Source organism: Bacillus rossius, chromosome 18 (genome assembly GCF_032445375.1).
Source record: "Bacillus rossius redtenbacheri isolate Brsri chromosome 18, Brsri_v3, whole genome shotgun sequence".
NCBI lineage: Eukaryota > Metazoa > Arthropoda > Insecta > Phasmatodea > Bacillidae > Bacillus > Bacillus rossius.
The window spans coordinates 28309210-28321629 of NC_086345.1; the positions used below are offsets into that span (position 1 = coordinate 28309210).

At 41.7% G+C, this 12420-nt stretch overlaps 1 protein-coding gene across 2 annotated transcripts in view; it reads left to right on the forward strand.

Annotated features, from left to right (window-relative positions):
* Nucleotides 1-12420, forward strand: part of LOC134541143 (mucin-19-like) — a 103454-nt gene that overhangs the window by 18024 nt on the left and 73010 nt on the right. For both annotated transcript variants that reach the window (XM_063384354.1, XM_063384355.1), the window contains one exon: nucleotides 1005-1107. In XM_063384354.1, coding sequence (XP_063240424.1) covers nucleotides 1021-1107 — 87 coding nt within the window. In that variant the 5' untranslated portion in view covers nucleotides 1005-1020. The remainder of the gene's footprint in view (nucleotides 1-1004; nucleotides 1108-12420) is intronic.

A 12420-nucleotide genomic window follows, 5' to 3' on the forward strand; every position in this document is an offset into this window, starting at 1 on the left:
TAGCTAGAGACTGGAAAAAATCGCGAGTTCATTGACCTTCCAGGATAGACTCCACGATCCTCCGCCTACTTGGGAAAACGGCGCCTGTTCATTGGGTGCTGAATTTTGAGGCGTCTCAAGTGGGTAACTTGTGTTTGGATACTTCATTGATTGATGTTCTCTGATTGGCCAAGATTCCTACATGTTAACAGTGGAACAAATAGCAGAAGCAGCACAACAGTATAATTATTTTAATTTTAGCATATCACTAAATGAACCCGCGAATTTTTCCGGTCTCTACCCATAAGTCGTAAAGAGTTTTCAAACTTATTATGTCACGATGAACTTGCAGCCGGAATTGGCTGGTCTAATTCAGACTCACTCTTCATATTATATATAGATACCGGAAAAATTCGCAGATTCATTTCGCGACAGTCTGAAATTCATACACATATACCTTTAAGCTGCTCTCACTATTGACTCACTGTTCGTCTGGGCGACTCTGGGCCAATGAGCAACCCTCAACCAAAGAAGTAACAAATCACGGGCAAACCAATTTGAGACGACTCACAAGTCAGCCGCCAACGAACTGGCGTTATTTGCCCCGAGTGTACAGAGAGGACTGTGTAGACTAGCCTGAAGGTCATCGAAACCGCGAATTTTTCAGGTCCCTAATTATATAGTATTACTATGATTAGCCAACTTGAATACCAAATTTTTTTGATGTTATTATATATGAAACGCGAATTTAAAAATAAAATTAATTAAATAATATCTGCACCCTTACAACGTCTACAACGTAGGGACTGGAAGAATTCCCGGGGTTCAATGACCTCCAGGATGGACTCCACAGTACTATATGTACACTCGGGCAGATGTCACCCGCTCATTGGCTGCTGAGAATTTTTCCGTTCTTTAGCTAATAAACGAACAAAACTGACAGACATTTCAAATCGCACCTGAACTCTGCCGGGCTGACACTGAGGAAGTGTCCTAATAGCGGTTGCGTTTTTTTTTTTTTCCAGAGAGCAGCGCACCGTCATGAAACTACTCGGCGCCATCTTGGTGCTACTATCTCCCGGCATCCTCTGCGTGGCTGCTCAGAGGACTGCAAGATCTCGCAGCGCGGTAAGTAGCATCACGTTATGAGCGTGTGGAAGCCATCTTGATATGCTCGTGGCCGTTATTTCAGACAAGCTTAGGCCGGTATTCCAAGACACCAAAAAAAAAAAAATGTTTAGGTGCTGAATACGCTACATCTGAACTCTAACCATATTCCTACTGCACGATAGGTAGTGCCATGTAATTTTCGCGAAAAGATTTTCCGTGTAGCATTTTCTGTGTTTTCGTGAATGGCTGGGTTTATTCCAGGTGCATGTCTACTGTCGGCCCACCAATCACAGCCATCCAGTGCTGAATGGCCAGGCCAGACAGGGCGATGTCCCTTGTTGCAGTCTAATGAGTAGAGACCTGAAAAATTCGCGGATTCATTTCGCGATAGGCTAGAATCAAAATACTTTTGCCTTTTGGCTGCTTCAGTGATTGGGCCACAGTTTATCTGAGTGATACCCTGCCAATGGAACAAAATAAGCATCGAATCACGGGTATACCAGTTAACAGGTGTCACGAGTCAGTAGCCAATGAACAGGTGTAATATGCCCGAGTTTATAGAGGATCACGGAGTCTATCCTATAGATAACTGAAATCGCGAATTTTTCCGGTCTCTACTAATGAGTAGGGGCATGCAGATTTCGCGAAAAGATTTTGAGACTAGATGAAAGTTAAAAACACTATAGCATCGTCTGCGTGTTTCGTGATTGGGCGAGTTTCTCTCAGGTACATATCGATTGTAACAACACACCAATCACAGTGATTCATCGCGGAAGTAAACGCGTGTCCTGAGTGGCTCCGGTCAAACAAGGCAACGACTTCTCTCGCAGACGGCCCGCCAATCACAAGGAAGAAACCACAGATGCGGGTATACCTTTTTGCAGTCTAATAAGTGTTCAGATCTTTTCGCGAAAAATGCCTGCCCCTACTAATGAGCGATCATTAGAGACCGGAAAAATTCGCGGGTTCAATGACCTTTAGGATAGACTCCAATATCCTTTACACTCTCGGGCAAATGCCAACTGTCCATTGGCTGCTGACTTGTGAGTCGTCTCGACTGGGTGGCCTGTGATTCGACACTTCTACGAGTGAGGGTCTCTAATTGGCCCTCAGTCCTCCAGATTAACAGTGAACCAATGGCAGAAGCAGCACTAAGGTATAATTATTTGAATTTTAGCATAACACGTAATGAACCCGCGAATTCTTCAGGTCTCTAGCGATCATTTTATTTCGCATAAAAATGCACGCCGCTAATCTGGTAGGACTCTGGGCCAATGAGAAACACTCGACCAAAGCTGTGTGGAATCACAGACAGGCTGCTACGTCGCGGCTGTCTCACAAGGAGAGTGTGCGCAGCACATACTGGAGGTCGCTGAACCACTGAACCAATGGCGTCGCCGGGTACGGTGAGGGAGAGGGGGGGGGGGGGAATGTGTAACGGTCTCGAAGAGTGCTGCGGCGAAGGAAGTAAAAGAAAGTCCCTAAGCGGCGCTCCTGGTCGCGGCGAAAGCGCGCGTCTCAAGAGACCAGAGAGCTGTTCGACTGCCTCTTGGCCCGGTGGCTGCCGGTCCAGAGGAGACCCCGCTCCAGAAGCACAGCGAGGGTCGCAGTGGCCATAGAACAAGGAGGGACATGGAGAAGCGCGACTCTTACAGCGGGAACTGAAACCATGTTTCGTGCGACATGTGATACCATCTGTTGGTTGGGCCCATAACTACCAGCAAAAATAATCGGGATAGAGGTTCTCGTACAAATTTTTATGTTAGTAATGTTAATTTATCTACTTGACGACTAATTACTTAGTAAAATTGATTTCAACTGTGCAAAGAACACTTAAGTCTGTTTTGTAATTTTAAAAAAAGGTCATTCTATATATTATATAAATGAGTAGGAGATGCGAAAATTTCTGGTATGCCACACCACAAAATATGTAGCTATCAAAATTGGGTAAATTATTTTTAACTGTTTTTTTGCAGAGAATAGCTTATGCTTATGCATTACTTCTCACAATCAATGTAGCTATGTTAGCAATATATAGAGGCATGCATTTTTCGCGAAATAATCTGATCGCTCGTCTGCGAGAGAAGACATCGCCCTGTCTGGCCGGGCCATTCAGCACTGGATGGCTGTGATTGGTGCGCTGACAGTAGACATGCACATGGAATAAACCCAGCCAACCACGAGACACAGACAATGCTACACAGTTTTAACACGCAGCTGGTCTGGAAAATCCTTTTCGCGAACATTACATGGCCCTAGCAATACATTATGAAAGCCACCATCTAGCGGACGGGCTTAGAACTACTTCAAAAAGCTAGGTATGCATCTCAGCAAGTGGAGTGTCTTCCCCGTGTGGCAGTGGTGACAGTCTGAGCCCAGGGGATAGTCACTAGATAGGGCCTGCGATGGCTTATTGATAGAGACCGGAAAAATTCGTGGGTTCAATGACCTTCAGGATAGACTCCAATATCCTCTACACACTCGGGCAAATGCCAATTGTTCATTGGCTGCTGACTTGTGAGTCGTCACGACTGGGTGGCCTGTGATTCGACACTTCTACGAGTGAGGGTCTCTAATTGGCCCTCAGTCCTCCAGATTAACAGTGGACCAATGGCAGAAGCAGCACTAAGGTATAATTATTTGAATTTTAACATATCAGGAAATGAACCCGCGAATTTTTCCGGTCTCTACTTATTGAAGACTGTGGAAAAGACTTGTGCCAACGTGAGAAAGCTATTTTAAACTAAATAATCTTATAATTTTATGTTGAATAATTTGACTTTGATGAAGGAATCTGATTATATTTTCGAAATTTACTTTAGTTTACTTGTTTAAAATCATTCATGCTAAATACATTATTTCTTTGATATTTTGAATGTAGGTGTTGGTGTCACTGTTCGTTTAAAAATTTAAAACATGTTATAGTCTGGTCTGAGCCACACGTCGCGGGGACTTGAGGCGAGGCGAGATGGCCTTGCGGGTCCACATGGGTCAGGGGGGTGGGGGGAGGCCGGGTGTTTGGTAACCGGAGCTGCGCATGCCTGCGGACCGCGTTCCGTTTCGGTCTCGTGCAGGGGCGGCAACTTTCACGACGGCGGATTTAGAAGGAAAAAAATATATGTACTAATTAAGAAAATAAATAAAACTAGTGTGTGGCCCCATGCGAAACATCGCTCGACGATTCTTTTGTTCTTTAATTAAAACATCTCACAACAAAAAAAGGTAATCATAAATCGTGAAATAGTGGTTGATTGTGATATAATAAACAAATTTGATTATTATATATGAGTAGAGACTGGAAAAATTATCACTTTCAGTGACCTCTAGGATGGACTTCGCAATCCCCTACACAAGCAGGCAAATTACACCTGCTGGTTGGCTATTGACTCCGTGAGACATGTCAACTGAGATGCTTGTGATTCGATACTTTTGGTTGAAGGCATTTCATTGGCTAAATGTTCTTCAGATAAACTGTGAGCCAATCACAGAAGCAATTTAAAGGTATAGTTGTTTGGATTCTAGTATATCACGAAATGATTTCGCGAATTTTTCCGGTCTCTATATATGCGGTACACGGTAGTATTGGTAGAAGTTGGTGGTGGTGGAAATGAGATCTCATCTTATGTATATTGGTTTCACTTAGTTGTGAAAAAATGTGGTTTAATTGTTACATATCCGGCTCCCGTTGGCTTAGCGAGATAAAATATTTTAAATATAATCTATAATATTTTAATTATAATCATGAGCTTTTAAGCACAAAACGTCTCATCAAAATTGGTCCAGCAGTTATTGCGCGATACCCGAACAAACAATCAAAACAGACAAATATCCAATAATAATAATTATATAAAAATTCGATAAAAATAATTTAATATTGAACTTTTTGAATTGAACTATTTTAAACTCAATCATTAAAAAATATAAAAAATTTCCATTATAATGATAAAAAAAAAATTATGGATTAACTGCGTGTTTTGATATTTGAGTTCTTATTGTGTTAATAGATAGAAGGACGATGAAAATGATGAATATGAGATGACGATGATTATGATTTGTGTGTTCAAAAATGCTACGTCAACAATAGGTTTGGACTGTTACACTGTCATTATGGTTAGTAAAACTCCGCGGGTTCAATGACCTCGATAAAGTGTTTTTTTTTGTTATGTTCAACACGGTCGAGCCTAAGCCTTATGCAAATAAAAAAAAAACAAAGACATAAACCGCGAGGTAATATAGGTCCTAGGGATGAACTTTCATCTGTAACCACTTGGAGTGACGGCCGCTGTTGCATTATTCACGGACCTCGGGAGAGAGCCATACCAAATAGACGCGCGCGGTGACCAATCAAAACACTGTTGACCCCACCCCTTTTTTTCCTCTCTTAAATTCCACCCTGCCCGCGCAGTCTAGTCAGGGGTGTGTTTATGTCGGCGAGGCGGGACTGGCTGGTTCTTCTAGCGCGGTGTCTCCTCTGGACTGGCGCGCAGTCTTCTCCCAGTGCGTATGAGCGGCGACCGTAACACTACATGGCGGAGAAGTGAAGATAAAGGTGTGAAGCAAGTCCCTTAAGTGCTTTCCGGGTGCTTACCGGGTGTTTCGTGGCTACAATAAACACGCAATTTCATCACTTGCCACTCTTCCACAAATACAGTTTCAAAAAACAACGGAAATACGAAAACGGAGCTTTCCTCATCCGCCCTATGCCTATACCCTTTTAATGCTTTTCGTAGAGACAGACACGACTCTGATATCTCGAGCAGTTTTCAAACACCGTGTGTGTGTGTACGGTTTGTGTGGCGGGGTAGCTGTCACAACTTAGAAACACACAACTTACAAACACCCATGATAGAATCTTCTAGGTTATGCCTGATATAAGTTGTGTGTTTCTAAGTTTTGATAGTTCTATGTTAATGTGTTTCGGCGTTGTGTGTTTCTAAGTTATGAGTTTCTACGTTATGACGTTTCTAATTTGTGTTATTCTGGGTTGCGTGTTTCTAAGTTATGACAGTTCTAAGTTATGACTTTATAAGTTGCGATGTTTCTATTTTGTGTGGTTCGGCGTTGCGTGTTTCTAAGTTATGATCGTTACAACTTACGACAGTTCTGAGTTACGTGGATTTTTTTTCGAGGTTTCTAAGTTATGAGTAGAGACCCGTGAAATTCGCGGGTTCATTTAATGTTATGCTAACATTCAAATAATTATACCTCAGTGCTGCTTCTGCCATTGGTTCACTGTTAATCTGGAGGACTGAGGGGCCAATTAGAGACCCCTCACTCGTAGAAGTGTCGAATCACAGGCCACCCAGTCGAGACAACTCACAAGTCAGCAGCCAATGAACAGTTGGCATTTGCCCGAGTGTGTAGACGATATTGGAGTCTATCCTGGAGGTCATTGAACCCGCGAATTTCACGGGTCTCTAGTTATGAGTATGACTGTTCCAAGTTGCGCGTGGTTCCCGGTGCAGCGCTGCGGGGAAGGAGTAGGGGGGGAGGGGGGAGGAGAGACCCTGCAGTCGGAGCAGGCAGGCCTGGTTGTCGCCACACAGCGACACTGTTGTAACGTGTAACGACGTGTCTCGGCGCGACACGGGCCGTGACCTGCGACCCGCGACACGATGCCTCGCCTCGCCGGTGTTGTGAGACGGGGAGGGGGTGATGGGGGGAGAGGGGCGCACCCAGGCATTCCCCAGTCCCCAGCCGTCGCTTTAAACACGGAACGAGATGAGGCCATGCATAGGGTCATGTATAGGGACTGGAAAAAATCGCGAGTTCAATGACCTTCAAGATAGACTCCTCGATCCTCTGCCTACTTGGGCAAACGGCGCCTGTTCATTGGGTACTGAATTTTGAGGCGTCTCAAGTGGGTAACTTGTGGTTGGATAATTCTTTGATTGATTGTCTCTTAATTGGCCAAGAGTCCTACATACTAACAGTGAACCAATAGCAGAAGCAGCGCAGCGGTATAATTATTTGAATTTTAGCATTTCACGAAATTAAACCCGCCAATTTTTCCGGTCTCTAGTCAGAAGTAGGGGCATGCGTTTTTCGCGAAATAATCTGCTCGCTCGTTAGACTGCAACAAGGGTTGCCATTGTTCCCTTGTGATTGGCGGCCGTCTGCGAGAGTAAGACATCGCCCTGTCTGGCCGGGCCATTCAGCACTGGATGGCTGTGATTGGTGCGCCGACAGTAGACATGCGCCTGGAATAAACCCCAGCCAACCACGAAACACAGACAATGCTACAGAGTTTTAACACGCAGCTGGTCTGGAAAATCTTTTCGCGAAAATTTCATGGACCTGTCCATTGGAAATAACGCAATGTGCATCGAGGCAGGCTCTTTTGGTGGGACACGAAAGGAATCTCGGGTAAAAAAGTACAGGAACTCGTTATTTTTTTTTTTTTTTGTTCTGCGAGCCGAGCGTCTGAATGCTCTTCGCGGCGGTCTCTGGCCGGTGGACAGTCGCGGGTGAAGGGGGCGGGGCGACAACTGCCCTACTTCTGCAGACCACTTTCCAGGGACCGCTCTAGGGGGGCACCGCGCACCCCTCCACCCACCACCCTCCCACCAGGTGTCGCAACACGCTCGCTCGCCTCGGACCCGCCACACAGTCGCGTCACCTGCGGCCAATCAGGCGGCCCGCGGTTTTCCATCCATAGAGACCTGCAAAATTCGCAGATTCATTCGGTGATAGGCTAGAATTCAAACACATATACCTCTTAGATAATTTTGCTATTGGCTTACTGTTCATCTGGACGAATCTCAACCAGTTATAAACCCTCAACCAAAGAAGGATCCAATCACAGACAAACCAGCTGAGACGACTTACAAGTCGGCAGCCAATGAACTTGAATTATTTGCCCGAGTGTAGAGGGGTATGTGCAGTCTATCCTGAAGGCCATCGAAACCGCGAATTTTGCAGGTCTCTATCCATCACTCGATAACCTTTCGTCAAGCTTCAACCCTCGATGGACGGACGTATCGGAGTGACCTCCGAAATGTCACCAACACACATATTGCCTACGGCGATTCGTAGAGACCTGTAAAATTCGCGATTTCAAATCCCTAAAGGATAGACTCCGTGATCCTCTACGCACTCGTGCAAATTACATCTGCTGATTGGTTACCGACTCGTAACACCTGTTGACTGGAATGATCGTGATTCGCTAATTCTTCTGTTAAAGATTTTTCATTGGCCCCCAGGGTCCTTCAGATAAAACTGTGGCCCAATCACTGAAGCAAAATAATGTCAAAAGTATTTGGACTCTATCAGGGGCGCAACAACTAAATTTCCAAAAGGAAGGGGGGGGCAATATACCTATTTATAAAGAATCGATCCCCCCTGTTGAAGTGGGGAGTCCGGGGGTTCCTCCCCCGGGAAAATTTGTATTTCAAGGTGGAAAATGGTGCTATTTAAGCAGTTTTATTGTCTAAAAATTGATTACACAGCACTTTCTTTGCCCCCGTTTGCCCCCACTTCAAGGTTTCAGAGGGGAGGGGGGGCAAAATACCCTTGCCCCCCCTGTTGTTGCGCCCCTGGACACTATCCTATCGCAAAATGAATCCGCGAATTTTACAGGTCTCTAGCGATTTGTCACAGCCCGCTGGTAAACGGTCTTCCTCTCCTCGCTGTGAGGCGAAGGTGCGGCGCGGGAAGAAATAGATCGTTACCGCGAGCTCTTCGCAGGCGCGGCTGTCCCTGATTGGCCCGTCGGCTGGAGTCGGTGTTGCGCACGTCACAGCTAATACCACACCTGGGGCCATTGCCACAGTCGCGGTCGTGAGGCGTGAAGTTGGCCAACCTGGCCGCTACATAAATCTGGGGGTGAAAGCAGTCACGGAGTGGGCTTGCCGTTGGAGGTTATGTTCGGCCTGCTCTGCAGTGCTCGGTGCGGACTTCGAAACGGAAAAGAACACGGGGAAAAAAAAAAACTCAGTCACGGGGACTGTCGACAGAAGTGAAAACTTAAAATTTTGGTTTTTGACGTGACAACGTCTAATAAATCGATGAACGCCGGCTGCACGCACGAAAAAGTGTCCCGTTACGCTCATTGTACGCTTGCGCCGCATCTATCTCTCTTCCACTCGACTGTTTATGAAGTGAAGTGAAAAGTTATTGAGGTTTTCATTGCTTATTACAACAACAATTTCGGCAATAAGGGTTAATTATTCTTGCATTTTAAAAATCTGATTACTGGTATAATTTCAAGTATTTATTCTTTTATTATTAAAATAAAAATGATTCAATTTTATTCATAAAGTATGAAATCATTTCATCAATGTTTTGTTATGACGTTGTCACGTTAAACTATCGTCCGTAAACCTACTTTACAGACACCCAACTTTTAAATGTGTAATATGAAATCATTTCTACGTCAAAATGTACGCAAGAAAATGATTTTGGTATTATATCACTAGCATGTCGGTGACGCGAACCCATAAGTTTTTCCCCTACCAATAATAACTTTAAGACTATAAGAAATGAAGATTTTTCATTGAAAGAATAAAAAATTATTAGCTTAAATCTACAAATAATCAACATTATCTCTAATAAATCAATAACCTGACATTTGAAGAAATTCACATCGTAAATAAATAAACAAAAAAAACATAACCTTCACTTAACTACCTACTAAAAAAATATCCAATACTCGCAATATGTACCACACAATAATGCTAAAATTTCCTTGGGAAATAAAGATAAAATTAAAAACTTATATCTTTAAAAATAGAATTAATAATGTTTTATCCTTGAAATAAAAAAAAAATTAACACGTCACGTGACCATGTCAATGACAACTTACATGAATTTACTCTCTATCCAAACCTTCTCATAGAAGATTTCCCTGCAAAAATTTCTCAGTACTTTTACAAAAGATTCCTTTCGAAACAATTGCCAAAAAAATTGTTTGTAACACTGTAATAAAGATATTATAACTTAGTACAATAAATGGCTATGATTATTTTCTAAAATATTAAATACGTTTTTCGAGATAACATTGAGTATGTCTTACGAAAATTGACGTAAATTTTATATTTTAACTGATAATTTTTTCAAACATATATTTACTTTCAAACAATACAATCGAATATTCAATAATTAGTTTTTATTTTGTAGTTTCAAGCTTGTTAAAGTGCGCTGTTAATACTGGAGAACTATTTACCGAGCAGTTTACAAATAACTTCAACTATTGGAGGTACTGGGACAACACAATAGCCGTAAATTCTCGGGTTAGTATCTGAACCCTGTATTACTGCGTACACTATTTTTTTAGTATAACAGTTTATTTTCGTGTAAAAGTGCAAATTAATAAATATCTATAATTTTACATGAAATGTTTATTCCATTTACGAAAAAAAAAAAAATTACAGCGTACCCCTGATATCAAAATTTCTCATCAGTTTGAAGTATCTTCAAAGAGCACAGTTAATCAAAACTTTTGTTTCAAAAATAAGTTTGTATAACACAAACCATGAGCTTACGTGGTGAAAAAATTGTATTTGAAGGACCAAAAAAAAAAAAAAAAAAATTAACAACTCCCTTGGAAAGTGCAGTCAGTTCAAAATCATCAGAAACCTTCTAAATATTATTTAGATACTTTTTAATGACTTAATATTAAGGTTTGCTAAGGAATCATTATAATTAGATATTTACTAAAATTCGAGACACGGAATTTTCGGGGATTCATCTGGTGTAAAACTAAAATTCATAGTATTGCACATACAAATATTCTACACACGTGTGCTTTCCCATATACTGGGGTTTTTAATGTAGAACCTCCCCTTATTTGGAGTGGGTCTATGTGATTAGGTCACTATAGTACTGACTGACCTTTGTCATCAATGATAAAATAAACGAAAAAGTTTAAATGTTAGCAGTCTTCCTTGTGACCAATGGAAACAGTGAAATTTCAGGTTCTCTAATTATATAATTTGATTTAATAAAAAAAAATCTGTTATTTTTTTTAGAAGTATAACATTGTAGATAATTCATTTTTATTCTATTATTTTAATACTATATATTATTAAAAATTAATACAAAATTTTATTTATAGTATTTGGTTTAAAATTATTTTTGGAGTTACACTTCTTTAGGCGAATTATGAAAAATAAATATGAAAGTGAATTTTAACGATGCGCGCGCATTATGAAATAAATTTTCGAAAACATAGGCTACATACGGTACAAAAAAAAAAGGGCAACATAAAAATAAAAATTATATATGTGCTTTGAAATCTTATACTTTAATGATTGTTTTTGAATATAAGTGAAATAAATTGTGTTTTTAAACATTTGCAAGTGTATTTATACATGTGAGGTTATTCTCCTGTATGTATAATTTATTTGTTTGATAAATTATTACATTATTACATAATAAATAATAATTAATATTAAAATAAAATAAAATAAACATGCAGAATATTTGTGTTTTTTTGTTATTCATTAAAATTAATCTCTATTATTTGACTAAAATAAATAATTAATTTTATACACGAGTTTATACTAACATTTAATACTGAGTATTTATTTAAATATTTAATTTTATAGAGTTTATATCTTTCCAGTCCTTTAAATATTTTATTTATATTATTTATTTGCGTGCATAGTTGAAAGTAGTTTTGAATTACGCCAAGCAAGCCCAACTTCTAGCGAGCGTGCATAAGTACGCGCGCCCATTTTTTTCTTTTTTTATAAAAGGAGAGACAAGCAGAAAAAAAAATACGTTAGAGACAACGGGCATTCCTCGCCGTGATATTCAACAAACAGCCAGTTACGTAACCTATATTTCGCTAGTGTGTGCTGCATTGCAATCGGTCGGTAAAAACTATGGTGTAAAAAAAAAATTCATAACTCCTAATTGCTCCGTGCTCGGTGGACCACAAAAACTCCTGCCCCGCGGACTGCCGGCAGTCAGCTCGACCTCGCGATATATCGACCACGCCCTGTCCGAGGTCCGCCCGCGCCAGCGAGGTCGCAACCACGCCACAACCTCCTTGGCCGCGCAGAGCGGCGAGCCCATAGAGCAACGACCAGACAGACACACCCTGTTCCGCGCGGCGAGCCCATAGAGCAACGACGAGACAGACATATCCTGTTCCGCGCGGCGAGCCCATAGAGCAACGACGAGACAGACATATCCTGTTATGCACCAATATTTTCTCTCCCGTCGGCTAATTTACTAACGAGAAACTCTTTGTTCTCTTCAATAGGCACCGCATGATTCGCTTACAAGCTGAGCTGGTGTCGTTGTCGTGGTTGTGTTGTAGTAGCTTGGCCTCTGGGTTGTAGCCGCGTCCTTGGAGAAAAATTCACCGACATTTCGATCGACATT